General features: G+C 37.7%; 2 protein-coding genes across 4 annotated transcripts in view; both read right to left on the bottom strand.

Moving 5' to 3' along the window:
* Nucleotides 1-21070, bottom strand: part of RPS3 (ribosomal protein S3) — a 780806-nt gene that overhangs the window by 243675 nt on the left and 516061 nt on the right. The window lies entirely within an intron of this gene.
* UVRAG (UV radiation resistance associated) overlaps nucleotides 1-21070 on the bottom strand; it is a 296234-nt gene that overhangs the window by 137248 nt on the left and 137916 nt on the right. For all 3 annotated transcript variants that reach the window (XR_007455275.1, XM_049619579.1, XM_049619586.1), the window contains exon 8: nucleotides 12956-13082. Coding sequence is in view for 2 of the 3 variants with exons in the window: in XM_049619579.1 (XP_049475536.1) it covers nucleotides 12956-13082 (127 nt within the window). In the remaining variant the exon portion in view is untranslated. The remainder of the gene's footprint in view (nucleotides 1-12955; nucleotides 13083-21070) is intronic.

The following is a 21070-nucleotide window of genomic DNA, read 5'->3' as shown; positions in this document are numbered from 1 at the left end:
TCAAATGTGTCCCTGTGCCCTGAGGTATCAGGGTAGGGCTTTCTCTCAGTGATACTGTCCCTCCCCTAGGGACAGGAGGTTTCTAATAGTCCAGGGCCAACACTGTTTCTGCCTCACCCCCAAGTGTAATGATGTTTTCTTTTTCTTCTTCCAATCCTTCACTTCTGTCCTAGAAACCATAGGGCTTGCAGCTCTTCCTCCAGAGGCTTAGTGCTTTTGTTCTTAGAGAAGAGTTATGCTTTCTAGCAACAGCATCCGTTCCCCTTCCTCCAGACCTATACAACCACAGGAGGCTTTCTACATTTTCTACCCTGTCTCCAATCTTGTGAATATCCATTGTAGGTCCACACAGAGTAAACTGCAAGGAGGTGTGAACTGCTTACAGCTGCTATAGTCTTACAATAGAACACACTTAGTGGTTAGCAATTTGTTAAAAATTGTAGTGGAATTATTTTACCTTCTTAGACAGTGGCCCAACTTCCTCCCATGCTCTGCCACTGGTGAGTCAGTCCTCACATCCTGTCTCTTCTCGGACATGCCCATCTTTTCTTACATTATCAGGCTACCTGGCTGCCCTGTAATCTTTAATTCTCCAGATGCAAGAAAAGCTACGATTTTGTACATTATTCAGCCTTCTCTTGTTGTTAGGGTGGAAGTGAAGTTCTTACTACCTTTCTACATCCTCCGCAGAGGCTGGAAGTCAAATCTGAGGATGCTGATTTAAATTTTTTTTTAAGTTTTTCTCTGTTCTTTGTATTTCCTGCTCCTTTGGGGTCAGCTATTCCATTTAACTTGGACTTGTTTATACGGTTTTCCTCAAATATCTGATGATCCTTGGTTTTCCCTTCAAATCCATGAATAAGTGATCAGACTGATTAGTATAGGCAACTAGTGTAGGTTTCCTTTGAAGCTAGAAAGACTTATTTACATGAAAGGCATCGTTCCTGGGTGCCAACTCAGCATAAGTGGGTAGGTCCTGTAGACAATTAGGCTTTTCTTCAGAGTATATATGCCATGCTGGAAGAAGGCAGTACTGTTACATTATTGACAACTGTCAATCTTAGGACTGGGTTACTCTAGGGCATTTCACTTCTAAGTAGAGCTGTCTTTATGTTTTCCCTCTAGGTCAATTGTAAAAGTCCACAGTCAGGCTCTGTTCCACCTTCTATGCCAAACCCTTGTCCCATGAGACCTAACCAGGTCAAGAATCCATTATGTTTAGAAAGCAGCTGGAGCAAGTATTACAGGAAGGGAGTCCAAATCCAAAGAAAAGAAAATGGACCAGTAGGCCCAGCTCCCCTAATGACTGCTCCATCGTTCTTGATTTCTATACTTGGAAACTCCAAGTTGAGACCTCTGAGAGCTGCACCAGAAACCCCCACATCAGCCTCTTCCATTTTTGTGCCAGGTGGGCAGTTTTTCTCTACTCTAGCTGATGCATCAAAACAATCCTATCTATACTGTGTCTTCGAGAACTGTGTCAAAATCTTTGCTATTCCAATGGTGCCCTCTCTTATCTTTACCACCACCACTGTATCTTTACTATCGTATCAGTGGGTCATCGAGAGGGAGGGAAAGCAAATGAATGCGCTTAGTTTACCATATTCCAAAACTGTTTTCTGGAATGTTTGGTCCTGTCCATTTACACACTAACGTTCCACTCTGTTAGGAAGATGGCCCCTGTGTTCAGCAAAAACTCAGGTCAGACACTTTAATTTTAATAACCAAATGTCAATGCTGTCTCCTGTAAGTCTAACAGCTAAAGAATATGAATCTTGCTTCCATCAACAAAACACAACACAGACTCTTTGGGCCCTTTCTCACCAGAGACTTTGGCCTCAGACTGGATAATGGCCAGCTCCTGTCAAAATTACAGTTAAAACCAATAAACTGTCATTCTTCTGGGTTTTCTATATCATGTCAGATGACCAAAAAGCAATATACTTGAACTATTTTAGTTTCCTTCCCTGCAGAAATGCTTTTTTTGAACTATGATTTATGATACTGCCCTTCTCAAGGGTTAAAAGATATTTCTTGCTGTAACTTTTGCAAACTTGCAATGACTATATTTCATTATGATGTTTAATACATTGCACATTCTTCCCAGAATTTAGTGCCAATAAATTGTTTTCTCCCTAAAGAACGGATCTACTTCCTTATAACATGTAATGGGAAGCACTTGACTCCTTTCATAATTCTACACAATTGGCTTGATGGCTAACAATGTCATAGCTAATTTTAGTGCTTCAATACAATAGGTGGATCATATGGGAGGCAGTACACTATATTGGAAAGCCCATGTCCTTAGGAATCAGAAAGATTTGGGCTAAAATCCTACCTATGCTACTTTCAGAACTCTAAACAAGTCTCAGCTTCTCTGAGTTTCATTTTCCTCATTTGTAAAATGGGGATAATTTCCCTTTTGTTCAACATTTGCATTCTCTCGACCTGCCCCCATGAAGCTCCAAGTGGGTAGAGAAAATTATACAACCAGTCTGATTGATTTTACTTTAAAAATATAAGCACAGAGCACAAACAGGGACACTGTCCAGCAATCCTACTCCAGTTCCATCATCAGTTTGCTTTCCCTGTTTGCTTTCCCACTCTTGGAGCTGAGTACTCCACACATTCCCCTCAATCCCTCAACTCCTTCTGTAGAATATAATTGCCCCACCTTGTACTACCCTGAAATAATCGGATTCCTTCACAGTCCTACCCGCTACCTGCCCCTGTGTCATTTTCTTAGCCTTCTCCTCCTGTTCAGTGGATAAGGCAAATAGCTTCATTTATATAAACTCTGAATTCCTTCTCATTCCAACCGATGTCACACTAGTCTCTTCCTGACAAATTATGTTCCAGCCACAGTGGCCTCTTTTCTGTTCCCGTCTAACCCCTTTCTATGTCCAGGTAGCCTTTTCACTTGCTGTTCCCTCTGTTTTTCCAGCAGGCTGAGCTCCTCAGGCAAACCTTTTCTGAGCAATCTATAAAAATGGTCTCCCACAATTATCTTGTATCACCACAGCTTGTTTACAGTACTTCTCACAACTTGATATTTATTTTCCTTGCTGGTTTCTTGTTTACTGTCTTATCCACTAGGTAGGTATCCAAAATTGGAAGTCACAATTAATTCTTCCTTTTTCTCTCTTTACCCCAATATCTACTTTTCCTCCAGCATTTGTCTTTGTTTAATCATCTGGCCAGTTGTCAAAACTAGAAATTGGAAACTATCCTAAATCTTTCTCTCCCTTTCTCCTCCAACCCACCAAGCCATTAACAGTAGAGTCTATCATCGAAATATTTCTTGAACCTACACATTCCCTCCTCCCTTTACATTCCCAATATGTTTCAGTTTTAATTATGGATTGCTTAGATTACTGTAATAACTCCCTAACAGTTCTCTATCCTCAACTCTTCAAAGAGAACTTTCTAAAACATATACCTAATCCCCATTCTTTACCGCAGTCATCAATACAGTCTCATCTACTTTTTGTCTTTGAGAAATTTGCTTATTTCAGTAGATCTTTAGACCTTTCAACAAGAACTTCCTTTATGATTAGGTCATTCTTTACCTCTCCTGCCTCTCCTACGAACCGTTACTTGAATGTGTCCTTAGTGGTAGCTTTACTGGAATTACCTGCAGTTCTCTAATCTACTTCCAGGCTTCTGTATAAACTGTTGCTTCTATCTGGAAAGTCTCACCTTCTCCCCCTAGGTATCCATCAGGTATTTTTCTAGACTCAGCCTAAGTGTCACCTCCTTTAACTAATTTTGATTTTCAGATACTCATTGTCTGTGCTCCTATAACACCTTCCAAATATCTCTCTCATGTATTTGTCACACCTGTCATTATGTTCCTAACATCTTACACAGTGCTGGGTTCGTTGTGGGTGTTCCATAAACGACGAATAAAGGACTTGACAACGGTGCACGTGCACACACACACTCAACGTTCTTGTCTTCTGATCTCCTTTTATTTCTATGTTCAGCTATTTAACTGTAAGCACTTTTTTTTTTTTTTTGTAAATGTCACTTCCAATGCTTTTTGGAAGTGGAGAAAAAATGGTAATAAGACAAAACAAAAATCTGTCAGGTGGCTTTTTTCTGCCTATCTATACCTTCCATTGCAAAAGAGGGAGATTAAAATATGATAGCTTACCTTTCCTGCAATCCAGTTAAGACATTACAGGAATAAATCATTACAAATGTATGGAAACAGAATCATTCTGAAAAGAAAATCTGAGGTTTACTCAGCACCCACATTTGTCCTCCCCACTGCTAAGTTGTCTGTTTTCACATGCTGCATACAATGTAAACAGCTAAAAGTAAAGAAACTTTAATAGCATAAACACCACCCCTCCGAAAAAAAAAAACTGGCCTCAGGTTTTGAAACTTTTGAAAGAAATTTTTGAAAGAAATTTTGAATAATTTTTAAGGAAATCTGCTTAGGAATTTCTGTCAGATGGCTATAAGAAAATCAGAACATACACACAGGCTAATAAAATTGAAATTCTCCCATCATTTCAAATAAATATATCTTGAATTATAAAATTTGTACAGTAATTTTTCAATTTGTGACCTTATGACATAAGAGAAGAAGGTTGTTACATAATGCTTAACAATGTCTTTATAATGGCAAATAGAAATCTATGACCTTTTGGGGGTACCTGGGTGGCTCAGTCGGTTAAGCATCTGAATTAGCTCAGGTCATGATCTCATGGTTCATGGGTTCCAGTCCCACATTGGGCTCTGTGCTGACAGTGTGGAGATTGCTTGGGATCCTCTCTCTACCTCTATCTCTGCTCCTACCCCACTTGCACGCTCGTCCTCTCTCAAAATAAATACATAAACTTAGAAATAAAGGGAAATCTATGACCTTTTAATAGAAACCAAGGCACCACTTTAAATATACTGTGTCATTTTTCTTTTATGAGAAAAGAGCACAATAATTTACTGACCAAAGAGAAGCTAATTAAATAGAACTAGATACATAGTTCATCTTACTCAAATTTATTACAAAATGACAATAAAGAATGATCATAATTGATGGGAACTTCATATAAAATATTTCTTATTTTGGTAATAAGGCATCAAAACTTTCTATTTATTGAAATTACTAAGAGGATTTTTTTCCCTAAATCTAAGCAATGAAATCTGACATAGTTGACTTCCACATATGATGTTGCTAAAAGAAGGTTTGTTTTTGCTCTTGCTTATCAAAATGAATTGAAGATCTTTGAAACAGAAGCTCCCACTACATGTCTTTCCAGTGAATAAACAATATCTATAGACACGCTTGGGGTCACAGAATCTCTCTCTCTCTCTCTCTCTCTTGGCATTTTTCATTGCTGGGAAATCTATTGCTGTCATCAAACTTTGAAAAATAAAGAGATTCATAAAAAAGGTGAACAGATTCCCATCCTTTTTGTCAATCCTCTTCTTCTGAGATAACTAGAATTTTAGAGCTGTAAGAAATCTGGACTGTATAATTAAAATTTTTTTGTTTGTGAGGACAAACTGAGAGAATGGCAGATCTTGAATCCAAATCTCTTAATTACCATGCAACCAAATCAAAGACATCTTTGGGAAAGGTTCACTTCACCCATCATATGATAAAAAGGAATATAACAGAACAAAGTTCTTCATCTAATAGTCCACAGGCCAATGGAAAATTAGCAAACCATCAGTCAATTTACTGTTGGACACATATTAGAGAAAGCAACAATATTTTGTTTAGTGGAAACAAGACAGGTGTTGGGTCAGAGAAACCTAAATTGTATTTGGATCTGTTACTTATTTGTGACAAATGTCTCTGAGCCCCAATTATTCTCATTTGGAAAAAGGGGGTAAAATAATTACCTCTTAGGACTATTTTAGGAAGTAAATGATATACCATAAGCAAAACACCTGGCATGTTACAGGATTCCAATAACAGTTAACTGCTGGGGGCGCCTGGGTGGCTCAGTCTGTTAAGTCTCCGACTCTAGATTTCAGCTCAGGTTATGATCTCACAGTTTGTGAGTTCGAGCCCCACAATGGGCTCCATGCTGGCAGTGTGGAACCTGATTGGAACTCACTCTCTCTCTCTCTCTCTCTCTCTCTCTCTCTCCCTACCTCCCTCCACCTCCTCTGCCCCTCCCCAGCTTGCTCGTTCTCTCTCTCAAAGTAAGTAAACAAACTTTAAAAAAAAGGTTGACTGCCGTATAGGATTTATGCAGGACTCAAATGAAGGTATTTTGCAAGGTTGTAGATAATATGGAATAGAGACAAAAGCACAAAATTTAGAGGCAAAAGGTCTGGGTCCACATCCCAACTTTGCTCCTAACTATCTGTTCATACCTGGCCAAGTCACTTATCATCATCTCAGTATCTCATATATAAAATGAAGATAAAAATGAAGATAACAATATCTGCCATACTTAGCTCTCAGGGATACTTTGAAGATCGAATATGATGATCTTTGTGCAAAGCATTTTCTAAGTATAAAGTACTACATATACATTACTGTTATTCTCAAGAAAACTAACTGCATTAAAAAGTAGCTTCTTCCTGGGGTGCCCGGGTGGTTCAGTTGGTAAGTGTCTGACTTCAGCTCAGGCCATGATCTCACGGTTCATGAATTCAGGCCCCGTGTTGGGCTCTGTGCTGACAGCTCAGAGCCAGGAGCCTGCTTCGGATTCTGTGCCTGCCCCCCTTTCTGCACCTCCCCTCTCTGTCCCTCCCCCACTCGTGCTCTGTTTCGCTCTCAAAATGAAAAAACATTAAAAAAAATTTTTTTTTAAGTAGCTTCTTCCTACAAAGCTTAGAGAACTCTGCTTTTATAAAGTTAATATGACTTCCCAGGCACCACTGAAGAGTTCCTAGATTTTATCAACATTTATAAAACGTGTTTAGGTTATGCTAAACACATTTCCTTAAGACCAATGTTTCATAACATTTTCTAAACCAAATTTCAAGCAAACTAACTTAGATAGAGTGTTGCTTCTCCAAGATTTGGGGGTTGAGTTAGGGCTACAGATTCTGTAAACCAACATATAATTAATTAATGGGAAGGTTATTTGGCTTGAGACACTAATGAGGGGAAATCTGTTTTTTACTAACATCGTATGTTACTAGTATCTGCCAACAATGAAAATGCATACATTAATAAACATTAATACTGAAAATATCAGCTCATGGCCCAGCTGGAAGTTGCTGTAGACAAGCTGGGAACCACTGCCTTGGAGGTGTGGGAAGGGGAAACTTATAGGTGTGGAGTAACGAGGCCCCTCAGAGTAGGCGGCCACTCAGCAAGTCAGCAGCATGGATAGAAATGATCTTTTTGCCTCTTCCCAAAAAATCATACCGATGCAATAAATTTTTATAAGCAAAAACATATAATAGGCACCTGTTTTTTTTCCAAATGTTTATACAAATTAATCTCTATGGCACTATTATGAGCCACTATCCTGACTACACACACGTGTAAAAAGATACAGAAGTTAACTAATTCCTTGATGATCATTCAGAAGAATCAGTAGCAAAGATTAAATATCATATATTACTGACTTTGTATCCTAACTGAGCCCTTGGGCTGAGAACCAAGTGCCTAAATAAGCACCAAGTTTCAAAGGGAAGTTATAATGTGGCAGATGCCACTAGTAATATTCATATTAGCAAATCATCTCACAAATGGCTAGCAAACATGCTAAATCAAAGCCGCAAGCACAGGTGACAGATACATCTTTACCCTTCACGTTACCAATACCGGTGACTCAGGTACTTCTAAATATTTTAACGTGGCTCGAGAATCATTAAATAGTACAGTCAACGTAAGTACACAAGAATATAGTTCAACACAAATGTTCTTTCAACAGACAAGAAAAAGTAGGTTTCTGGTTACCTAGCACCATCATTATGAAGAACAGGGGTCCCCAACAAGTAGAACAAGATCAACTGGTATATAAATCTGGTGATCTATATCCAGCCAACCCTTCTTTCCAACTACCCCAGTGCTGACCACCACAGTCTATAGAGATACCCAACGGCAGAAAAGCAGCACACTTTCTCCTGCTTATGTTTAAGACCAAAGGGTCAATGTTAGATCCTAATAATTCTAAGATTTCAATGATTCTAAGAGTTCAGAAGAATATTTATCTCAAAAATACGTATAAAAGTGGGAGAAAGGCTACTGAGGTACAAAGTCAATGTTAAATATCAACAATTCTGACCCATCTTGGCAAATATATATTTAACTTTGAGCATTTCCTTCCTTTCTTTCCATAATAAAATGGAGATGTAAGAATGTGCTAATTCTGGGGCACCTGGGTGGTTCAGTCGGTTAAGCATCTGACTTCGGCTCAAGTCATGATCTCACAGTTCATGAGCTCAAGCCCTGCGTTGGGCCCTGTGCTAACAGCTCAGAGCCTAGAGCCTGCTTTGGATTCTGTCTCCCTCTCTCTCTGCCCTTGCCCTGCTTGCACGCTGTCTCTCTTTGTCTCTCAAAAATGCACAAATGTTAAAAACAAATAAATAAAACGAATGTGTTAATTCTGACTTGACTGCCAGAATTAAAACACTAGAATAGATACCTACAAAATCCTATAATCTCCCTTTGCTGCAGAGTTAGTGACTGGTAACTCTGAACACAGGCTCCACTATAACTTGCTATGTGGCTTTGGGCAAATCACTTAACCTCTCTGAGACTCAGTTTCCTCATCTGTAAACCAGATAATAAAATATATTCATTATTAGGAGGAGAATAATACCCTTAATACATAAGACTATACATAAAAACCAAAGAAGATAAAAAAAACCACGAGACACTGCTTTGCAGTAATGAGTAGTCTATAAATATGAGCAATTATTCTTACACTCAGTCTTTTAAATGGGATAGAAACCACTGTTTATAAGTTCACCTGTTTAAAGGCTGATAACACACTTCCTGGGACTTCATTCTATCATTATAAGAAGAAAAAACACAATTGGGAAGATAATAGAAGAACTAGATCTCCCTATCCTTTTACCATATGCTAGAATATTTATTCTATCATAGGATTTATACATCATACTTCTGGTAAAATGTAGCATTACACAGTGAACGAGAGTTTTGGAATCAATAGATTTTAATCCTGACATCACCTGCCATAAGCTGTGTGAACTTAAGCAAGGTATTTAATGTCTCTGACCCTGACCTAGGGTTTCCTCAACTGTAAAGTGTCAATAATCATAGTACTTACCTCATAGAGCTATTGTGGTGATTAAATCACATCATATCTATATAGTGATAAGTCTGGTAACTGAAACATTACAGCTATCAAAAAAAGGCAAACATCCTGAACCCCTCCTAAAACCTGACAGTGTTTTCATTTTAAAAATTGATGATCTTAAAAAAAATATGCAGAAACACATGCTATAGGAGGTAGGCAATTTTAGAATAAAAATTCCAAAGCACCAAAAGAAACGTGCCTTTTCACAGAAGAGGAGACCTCCTAAAGCAGCTCTTGTCTGTACACAACTGTCTATTTATTTGGAGTCATTCAACAGAGACTCCAAGAAATGGACTTTGCTCACAATATCTCATGACTAAGTGGCATTATCACATCAGACTCTCAGGTCTAAAGGCTGATATGCAAGCTGTGTCGGGAGTGCAGACAGTTTTAGCAATCACTGCCAAACAATATACAGTGTTTTTTTCCTACAGTGTTTCGCATGAGAGTATTGGTTGTTCCAAATGAATGCTAAGCTAGATGCTATGGAAGTCTTTATCCTTTAGCAATGATGCCCATGACACTAGACTGATAACCATGACTATGATTCATTCACTCAACAAATATTTATTCAATGCTTACTGCATCCCAAGCACTGTACCATGGCCTAAGAATATAAGAGTATTTAATACAGTACTTGGGCAATTCTTCCCTCAGAGATCTGACTGTCTAGAAGGAGGGGGAAAAATGAACAATTAGAATGCTATAATGGAAAAACACAGGATGCAATGGAAACACACAGTAGTATGTCTAGTAGAGGTAAGAAGAGAAAGGAAAGACAGCCAGTGAAAAATTTCTCAGAAAAAGTAACATTTTGGTTTTTTTTATTGTTATTTTTTGTGGGGGTTTTTGAGAGAGAGAGAGAGAGTGCATGCATGAGCTGGGGAGAGGGGCAGAGAGAGAGTGCATGCATGAGCTGGGGAGAGGGGCAGAGAGAGAGAGAGAGAGAGAGAGAGAGAGAGAGAGAGAGAGAATGTTAATGGGGCTCCATCCCAGGACACTGGGATCACAACCTGAGCCAAAATCAAGAGTTGGACACACAACCAACTGAGCCGCCTCAACACCCCATTAACATTTAAACAGAGGCTTAAATAAGAGCAAGACAGACTGAAGCATATTGAAGAAACTAAAAGAAGTTCTTTATAGCTAAAGCATTCAGACTGACATGGGTCATACGAGGCCTTTATAAGTCATGCTGAGTCAGGATGGGATATAGGAATTTGCACATATAATAAAAATCAATCACTTTAAAACAATCAATTGTATTTCTATAGATCAGCAAAAAAGTAGAAAATAAAATTTAAACATATTTACAATAGTATCATAAAACATCAGAAAGCTGAAATAAATTCAATGAATCATGGGAAATACCCGTGTATTAACAGTTTCTTTCATACAATAGCCAAATTATGGAAAGAGCTTAAATGTCCATCAACCGATGAATGGATAAAGAAATTGTGGTTTATATACACAATGGAATACTACGTGGCAATGAGAAAGAATGAAATATGGTCTTCTGTAGCAACGTGGATGGAACTGGAGAGTGTTATGCTAAGTGAAATAAGGCAGGCAGAGAAAGACAGATACCATATGTTTTCACTCCTACGTGGATCCTGAGCAACTTAACAGAAGACCACATGGGAGGGGAAGGGGGAAAAAAAAGAAAGAGAGGGAGGGAGCCAAACCATAAGAGACTCTTCAAAACTGAGAACAAACTGAGGGCTGATGGGGGTTGGGAGGGAGGGGATGGTGAGTGAGGGGTATTGAGGAGGGCACGTGTTGGGATGAGCACTGGGTGTTGTATGGAAACCAATTTGACAATAAATTTCATATTAAAAAAACAAAACAAAACAAAACAATTAGTTAATTTCAATGTTTTGTAAAGACCTAATAAACAAAGGCATACACCATTCTCTTGGGTTGGAAGACGCAATATTCTAAAAATGTCTAAAGATCACCAATTGTATTGATAAACATATTAAATGTAGTCCCAATCAAAATAGTAGCTAGATTTCCTTTTCTGTGCAGAAATTCATAAGGTAATGCAAAAGAACAAGATTAAGCCTGTTTTTTGGTCATGTTAATGGCTACAGACTCTATTTATATGAAATATCCAGAATAGGCCCATCCATAAAGACAAAAAAGTAAATTTCCATCCTTGCCAAGATGAAGAAAGGTGATCTGGAAAAAGAACAACTAAGTGGAAGAACTTTAACAGATAATAAGACCACTTATAACATGAGAGACATTAAGACAGTGAGATAATGGCAAAAAAACAGACAAATCAATGGAACTGAGGGTCCTGCAACAGGCATGTGAGCACATGGCCACCAATTCATGGCAAAAGTGAACCTTCAGTGCAAGGGAGACAGGTTTTTAATACATGGTACTGGGTCAATGGACTCAGTGTATGAAATGTATGAAAAAAATAAGTCTTGACTCCTATCTGACATCATACACAAAAAATCAAATCCTGATGAATTACATATATAAATGTAAAAAGTAAAATAGTAAAGTGTTTACAAAATACAGAATAACACCTTTATGATGTTAAAATAGGAAAATATTTCCTAAACTGGACACAAAAAGTCTTAAATCTAAAAGGAAAGACTGATAAAATGGAACTTCTGTTCACGTAAGGTATCGCTGAGGAATGAACTAGCAAGCCACAGAATGGGAGAATATAGTTTTAATGAACATTTCAAACAAAGAATCCATATCTATAATATATAAGAATTCCTGTCTTTAAAAAAGAAAAAAAAAAAAAAAGGCAGTGGGGAGAGGGGAAGACTTCAACAGGTATCTCACAAAGGAGTTTATCCCAGACAGCAGAAACATGAAATAGTATTCAACCTCATTAGTTTTCAGAGAAATCAAAATTAACACTGCAAGAAGACAGTCCAGAAAAGCTAACATGCAAAAGCCAGAAAGTACCAGGTGCTGACAAGGATATAGGACAAGAGATCTGATACACTGCTGGGTAGAGAGGAGGTAAACTGGACGCAAGTGCTTTGGAAAACTTTTGGACACAATCTACTAAAGCTGAAGATATGCATACCTTGTGACTATGCAATTCTGCACCTAAGTTTATATCCAACAGAAAGGCACAAACAAATCTTCATAAAGAAGCATGTACTAGAAAGTTCATGGAAGCTTTATCTAATAGCTCCAAACTAGAAATTACCAAAAACCAGAATAAATACATACTTCTATTCACACAATGGAATACTATGGGCAGTAAGAATGAACTAAGACTACATTACACGCAGGTTAGGATGGAACTTACAAACAAAATGTTGAACAGAAGCCAACACATAGAATGTACACATTACAGGATTCTACTTGCATAAAGCTCAAAATGAGGCAAAACTCATTTGGGTGTAATAAGTCAAGGTAGTGGTCAGACTGAATAGAGATGTCCTGAATGGAAGGGAACATGAGGAGGCTCCTAAGATTCTGGGGTCCGTGTAATGCTCTGCTTCTCTGTGGAGATGCTGCTTATGTAAGTGTGTTCATTTTGAAATTTTGAAATAGTGTGTGTGTGTGTATTTGTACCCTTTTCTGTATGTATCAACTTCAAAATACTTCCAAAAAATGTTTAAAATTATATCAGCATATTTATACCAAGCTGACTATCTGAGCCTATGGAAAGAAGAAAAGACAACTACTGAACATGGGGGGCTGGCTGTTTGCATGGTATTTTTACTCACCTTTGTCCTGTAATGCAATTTGTTGCTTATGCAGTAATGCCACCTCCCGTCCCAAAGCTTTCTTCTGTCTTTCCAGTTCATTTCGAAGCACCAAAATTTTTAATTGCAAGCACTCACTTTGTTTTCTCTAAACAATTGAAAAGCACAGGTAAATTTATGAATATAAAACTCATAACTATGAATCATTATACATTCACAGTGTTTCAAAATGAATAATGGTTCAAAGCACTTCAATATTCACCTAATTTACAGATCTCTCGAGCAGCTTAATTATCAGCACCTGCCATTTTAATGGAAAGAATATAAAGAATAAACCTAAAGTCTGGGGACAGTTCTTTCTAAGAACCCAAAAACCACTACAAAATTTCTCAGGCCTTTTTCCTGAAATCACAGTACAATTAAGACAAAAATGATTTTCTTAGAGACAGAGTCCTCAAAAACTTAAACACAGATATGCCAGGACCCAGCAATTCTACTCCTATGTATATACCCAAGAGAATTGAAAACATGTCCATACAAAAACCTGAATATGAATTTTCATAGAATTATTTATAACAGCCAAACAATGGGATCAATCCAAGTGTCCGTCATCTGATGAACAGAAACATAAAATGTGGGTCTATCCTGTACAACGGAATATTATCTGGCAATAAAAGAAATGAAGTACTGATGAATGCTACAACACGGATGAACCTTGAAAACATTATGCTAACTGAAAGAAGCCAGTTTAAAAAGGCCACCGACTCCATTGATACGAAATGTCCATATTGGGCAAATCCATAGAAACAAAAAGTAGATTTCCATCCCTGCCAAGCTGAACCGAGGTGCTCCGATATCCCAGATTTCAGAGAAAGCCAAGTAAGGACCTGGGGCTTCTGCCCCTTTCAGGCAGTAACCAACCAATCCCCCTATAGTCTCAGTGGATACCACAGGGGGAGCCTGGACTTAGGGCAATAATGAGATAATCCTCTCCCTCCCTGCTGCATTGTATCAGAGGAGGCTTACTGGAGAGTGAGAAATCTCCTTACCACACAGTGCTAATGAGGCCACCCTATCCAGCATATCAGCGAGACTACGTGGGGAACAGTATCAAGGCACTCCTACACCTCCCAGCTAGGGCAGTAGTTGTGGAGGTCTAGTGGAGAGCTGGAACTCCCTTTCCTGGCCAAAAGTAAGGACGCCCCCTTCCCCTGCAGTCCTGTCACTTAGATGTCAATGGAAGCTGCTTGAGGAACCTGGACTTTTATACCCACCTGGCAGTAATGAGACAGCATCTCTCCCTTCCCTACCAGAGAAACAGGTGTCAGAAAAAGCCAGATAAAACAGATTTATGTAAGATCCAGAGACTCGTAACATAATACTCGAAATGTACAAGATTTAATAAAAAATCACTCATCATACCAAGAACCAGAAAGATGCCAAAGTAAATGAAAAAGGATAATTAATAGATGCCAGTACTGAGATGACAGACATGTTACAATTACCTGACAAAGATGTGAATGGCTATCATAAAAATGCTTCAATAACAATTAAGGACATCTCTGAAACAGAGGAAAACATGGAACATCTTGGCAAAGAAACAGAAAGTTTCAGTCAAGAAACTGAAGATATAAAGAGGAATCAAATGGAAATTTTAGAGCTGAAAATATCAGTGGAATAAAAAACTTCACAAATGAGCTCAACAGCAAAATGTAGGAAACAGAGAGAAGCATCTTTAAGCTGAAAAATAGAGCAACAGAAACTACTCAGTTTAAACAAGAGAGAGAAAATAGACTGTAAAAAAAAAAAAATGAACAGAGTCTCAAGGGATCTGTGGAGCTATTTCAAAAGATCTAATACTATTATCATCAAGTACAGGGAGGAAAGGAGAAAGAGAGCAGAAGTGAAAAAGTACTCATAGAAATAATCATGAAATCTTCCCAAATTAGGCAGAGGAAATACATCTATAGATTAAAGAAGCTAGTGAACCCCAAGAGAATAAATTAAATGAAGAAGCTGACTTCAGCTCAGGTCATGATCTCGTGGTTCATGAGTCTGAGCCCTGCGTCAGGCTCTGTGCCGACAGCTCAGAGCCTGGAGCCTGCTTCAGATTGTGTCTCCCTCTCTCTCTGCCCCTCCTCTGCTCACTCGCGCGCGCTCTCTCTCCCCCTCTCAAAAATAAATAAACATTAAAAAAATTTTTTTTAAATGGGCGAAAGATCTGAACTGTCACCTCACTGAAGAAGATATAAAGATGGCAAATAAGTATATGAAAAGATGTTCAACATCGTATGTTATCAGGGAACTGCAGATTAAAACAATGAGATACCACTATATGTTTACTAGAATGATAAGTATCCAAAACACTGACAATACGAATGCTGGCAAGGATGTGGACCCATAGGAACTGCTGTTCATTGTTGGTGGAAATGCAAAATGGTCATTATAGCCACTTTAAAAGATGGTCTGGCAGTTTCTTACAAAACTAAACACAGGATTACTATATGACCCAGCAATCATGCTTCTGGATATTTACCCAGATGACTTGAAAACTTACGTCCCCGCAAAAATCTACACATGAATGTCTATAGCACCTTTCTTCATAACTGCCCAAACTTCCAGATGAACTTCAATAGGTCAACAGTTAAACTGTGGTATATCCATACAATGGAGTATTACTCAGCAATAAAAAGAAATAAGCTATCAAGCTATGAAAAGTCATGGAGGAACCTTAAATGCATGTTTGTAAGTAAAAGCAGCCAATCAGAAAAAGCTACATACTGTATGATTCCAACTATATGACATTCCTGGAAAAGGCAAAACTATGGAGACAGTAAAAAGATCAGTAGTTGCCAGGGGTTCCTGAGGGAGGGGGAAAAGGATGAACAGGTAGAGCCCAGGGGATTTTTAAGTAGTGAAATTACACTGCATGATACTGTAATGGTGGATACATGACATTGTGCATTTGCCAAACCCAGACAACTGTACAACATAGAGTAAACCTATGGTAAACTACGGACTTAAGTTAATAATATTGTATTGTATTAATATTAATATTGTGTTCACATTGATTCAACAATTGTACATGAGATGTTAAGAACAAAAAAAGCTGGGAGAAGAAGGAAATAATTTCTGTACAACTTTTCTATACACCTAAAACTACTCTAAAAAATAAAGCTTATTTTTAAAAAAGTGATAGAACTATACCTCAAAAAAGCCAATTTTACTGAATGTTCATTTAATAAAACAAATCCCAGGCACATTCTCCCAGAGATACAACTAAGTTTGCTAAATAGGTAAGTTTGTGAACTTATCTTTCTATTAAAATAGTTCCTACTTAAAGCTATGAAACCACACTCTAAACTTTACTCAGCCTACCTTTTAATCCAAATACCTTTGGAAGCCAGAATTTGCCTCCAGATAAAATCTGAAATCCTGCCCCCACCATGAACATACATGTACTTGCACATTTGTATTCACACACAATTACTGCGCTATGAATGTATGTGCCCTTCTCTCCTGCTCTTTTTTTTAATTAAAAAAATTTTTAAAAATTTATTTATGAGAGATAGGGACAGCGTGAGCGGGGGAGGGGCAGAGAGAGAGGGAGACACCAAATCCAAAGCAGGCTCCAGGCTCTGAGCTGTCAACAGAGAGCCTGACTCAGGGCTTGAACTCACAAACCAAGAGATCATGACCTGAGCCGAAGTGGGACACTGAACCGACTAAGCCACCCAGGTGCCCCTCTCCTGCTCTTTATCAAGTGTCAATAATATGCTTCTCATGATTTTCCATAAAATCTTAACCCAACAGTAATATTTGGCTGTACCTAGTAAATTCTTATCTCCTTCCTAAGATATGTACTAATTAAAATTGTAATGAGAAAAAAAAAAAAACAACTATTCATTAAATAAACCGAATAGCTTTACCAAGCTGGTAGAAAACTTTAAAAGATAAAGTCAGCATCTCTATTTGATTCAAAGATAATGAAGAAGCAAGGGCACTCAGTGAGATGAGTAATGGTATCGCCTTGTTGAAGCAATGGGCATGGAAAATGATCTGGCAGTTGCGTGTAAAGTACTTTATGGCTATCGTTTCTCACCCAAAATGCTTTCTTCCTCATCTCTGAAACATTGATTCTAAACAGATGGCATGATCATCTGTTAAAGACATTCAAGCCAAGAAAACAAGCAGAACAGCTTATTTCCAATCATCATTATTATATTTGACCGGAAAACTCTATGAAATATGAAACATTCCTAAGCAATTTTTCTTGAACAAAGCAAACATTTATGAAGGGCATACTATGTGCTCCTAAATGAATGAGAAATGGTGTCTGCTTTCTAAGAGTTTGGGTCTAATGGAGATAAAAGCCATTTTGCCCTGTCAACCAAATGTAAAAACAAAGACCAAAGACAGTGTGGTTGTTTATCATTAAAGAAAAAGGAACCAAGAAACAATTTGGATTTCTTTAATAATTCAATAGTATGATCATGACAGGCTAGGGTGTTTTTATATCACCGAGAGAAAAAATACATAAATTCTTAGGAAACAGTCCTTTTTTTACAAAGGAGTTAAGAGTTCAATTTTTGTAACTTGTATTTTTCCACAAAATATGTAAACCGAATTCTACCTGGGCAGAGGAAAAAAGAAACAACAGAAAAAAAGTGAAGCAACTTTTCATAGAACACAGATATGCCTACACAGAGGGTTAATCTGCTCTATTCCAGGGTACACACTCAAATAGGGAATATTTTCTAGAATCAAAGCACCAAGGGTACAAGTTCATCTAAATACTAAACTAATACAGGAAGGCATGTTTACAGTGTGTTTGCGTTATGGTCCATGTGCAGAAACTGGCCCATTTACAGAACTGTATCAAGTCATTCAATACCAATTCAATACCAATGGCTCTAATTTCTGACGAGAAGAGTAATAAACAAACCTGACCAAGTGGGATCTGGTTCTGCTTCTTTTCTAACTCATCTAACACAAGTGCTCAAAAGACCTTAATGTTCTATAAGTATCTGCTAATGGGTTTCTGTGTTCTATTTATCTGTTTACTCCTAGTTAATGTCACATGTGCATCTCCAATGGGTAAGTATTCATTGGATCTTAGTGTTTTTATACAACATGTATCTGATCTGAAAATCACAGGTAGATTCCTCTATTTGCAAGCACACACATTCCTATTTACAAAGACAATGACAGGCAATGTTCAAAGATTCATTTCAGAATGACAGACTAATTTGTAAATGACATACTAAAGGAAACAATTTTCTTTAGATCACATTGGAGCTAAAAAGCCTGAGGCGAAATGTTCTCAAAGCATAGTCCAGGAAACCACGAGAGTTTCTGAGACCATTTCAGAGTCTGTGAGATCAAAAATATCTTCATAGTACTACTAAGCTGTTATCTCCCTTTTTCATTCTCATTTTCTCATAACTGTATGGTGGAGCTTTCCAGAGTCTCTAAGATTTGTGGTATCCTCACAGCCTGATTGCCGAAATAAATGTGAGAATCCATCTGTCTTTTATTAACCTAGGCATCACCAACAGATACACACTAAGTTCTCTGAGGTCTTGATAATTTTTAAGAGTATAAAGAAGTCTTGAGACTAAAAAGTTTGAGCATGGTAGATTAGGGCACACTCATCTATATTAGTTTTCCCACAAAACCTGGAAATAATTAACAATCTGGAAAAAAAACTTTAGAACTATGGCAGTTGTGCTATGGGAACAAATTTACTTTTAAATGTCATTTCTAGGTTGTTTCTACTGCACTTACAGCTACTCAACCACCAAAAAAGGGAAAAAAATTTCCTTAGAAAATACTTAATCCAGGGGCACTTGGGTGGCTCAGGTGGTTAAGCGCTGACTTCAGCTCAGATCATGATTTCACGGTTCATGTGTTCAAGCCCCAGATTGGGCTGTCTCCAGCGCAGAGCCTGCTTCAGATCCTCTGTCCACCCTTCTCTCCCTGCTCCTCCCCTTCTCATGCACGTGCATGAGAAGCTCTCTCTCCCCCAAAATTAAATAAACTTTAAATAAATAAACATTAACAAAAAAGAAAATAATCCAATTTATTAACTTCATAGACACAGTGGCCATATCAGACCTAGAACCCAGATCCAGCTAGGAAGATAAAGCAAAAGATATATAATAATAAAACATATACAAGTTCTACTTCTGCTGTTAAGAGAATGAGCACCTAAGAAACTGGTCCTCTGATTAAATAATAGCTACAGGCTCCAGATAAAATACAAAAAGCTGCTACATGAGAATTCTGGAGATTGATCAGTGACAGGTAAATTTTGGAGAGATTCAGAGCCTGGTGCAAGCAACCAACATACAGAGTGAATTTCCCCTTTTCTGTAGCTTTGTCCTGAGGGTGGCTGCAGTCAAACTCCAATGAAAGACAACTATCTTTCTAGCCAGAAGAGCCAGGGGAAAGAGATCAGGCAATCAGAATGAAGGAAGCAAGAGAATGGGCACCCCAGATTCTGTTTAAATTCAACCTGAACCTCTGAATCATAAACAACATATGCATGAGGCAAAACAGAAAGCAGCTAGCTGTGAGTAAGGGTAAAAGTACTGAACTAAATGAAATCTGAGCCAATGTCCACTGCAAGCATGACAGCTTGAACCTAACCAAGTAACTACCTGCTAAAATAACATTGTGGGGTGCCTCGGTGGCTCAGTTAGTTAAGCTTCTGACTTCAGCTCAGGTCATGATCTTGCAGTTCGCGAGTTCAAGCCCCATGTTGGGCTACGGTACTGACAGCTCGGAGCCTGGAGCCTGCTTCAGATTCTGTGTCTCCCTCTCTCTCTGCCCCTCCCTCACTCATGGTCTGTCTCTGTCTCAAAAATAAATAAATGTTTAAAAAAATTTTTTTTAATAAAAAATCGATATTCTTCAGAAGAAAGTAACAAAATCCAGAGAATCCACAAAATTATATTCACATTGTCCAGGATAATATGTAGTATTACCCCATATATGAACAGCCAGGAAAATAGGACTCACTCTCCAGGGAAAAGACAACCCACATATGGCAACCCTGAGATGACCCAGATGTTAGAATTATCATACAAAGACTTTAAAGCCACTATTAAAAATATGCTGAGTGAGAAAAAGTAAAATATCCTTACAATGAATCAACAGATATGAAATCTCAGCCAAGTACTACAAAAGGAAAATATTCTCACAATGAATAAAAAGATATAAAATCTCAGCAGAGCACTATAAAATATTAAAAATATTAAAAGCAAGGACTTCTGCTTCTAGCCAAGATGGAATAGGAAAAATAAGTAGTGCTCAACTAATTTTACCAGGCTACCATAATCCTAATACCAATCTGATAAAGTAATTTAAAACATTGTGCTCCAGTATCCCTAATAAATATAGCAAAAAAACCCTTAAGTTATTTCCAGATCAAATCTATCAAGACACAAAAAAAGAGTATATACTGTAACCAATTCAGAGTTATTCCAGAAATGTAGTGTTAAACATCTGAAATTAAAGTATGCAGAATTAAGGAGAAAAATCACACGGTCATTTCAATAGATGCAGAAAAAGCATCTGACAATATTCAACATCCATTCATGATAAAAACTCTCAGAAACTGGGAGTAGGAGGGAACTTCCTAACACCAATAAAGGGCATTACTACCATTATGTTTAATTAAGAAAGGATGACTCATTTCCCCCTACGATCGGGAACAAGGATTTCCCCTTGCATCACCTTTATTCAATATTGTACTGTACATTCTAGCTATTGAAATAAGTCACAAAAAATAAATAATAAAAAGCACACAAAGCAGTCCAAGTTTGCAGGTATGAGTGTTTACAGAGAAAATCCCAATAAATACACAAAATAACTACGAGAACTAAAAAATTAATATAACAAGGCTACAAGATACTAGGTTAATAAATTAAAAGGAACTATATTGTTTTATACTAGCAACAAACAGATGAGAAACAAAAATTCAAAAACAATTCCATTTGCAAGAATGCACCCCCAAAACTCCCATAAACTACGTAGGAATAGCTCTAACAAAAGATGTCCAAAATCTCTCAAGATATTGAAAGAATTAAAGAAAAATCTAAATGAAAGACATATATGCCCGGTTCATGGAGT

Source organism: Panthera uncia, chromosome D1 (assembly GCF_023721935.1).
Source record: "Panthera uncia isolate 11264 chromosome D1, Puncia_PCG_1.0, whole genome shotgun sequence".
In the NCBI taxonomy this organism is placed as follows: Eukaryota; Metazoa; Chordata; class Mammalia; order Carnivora; family Felidae; genus Panthera; species Panthera uncia.
Note: the sequence above shows the minus strand (reverse complement) of the source record. Positions and strands in the feature narration are given on the sequence as shown.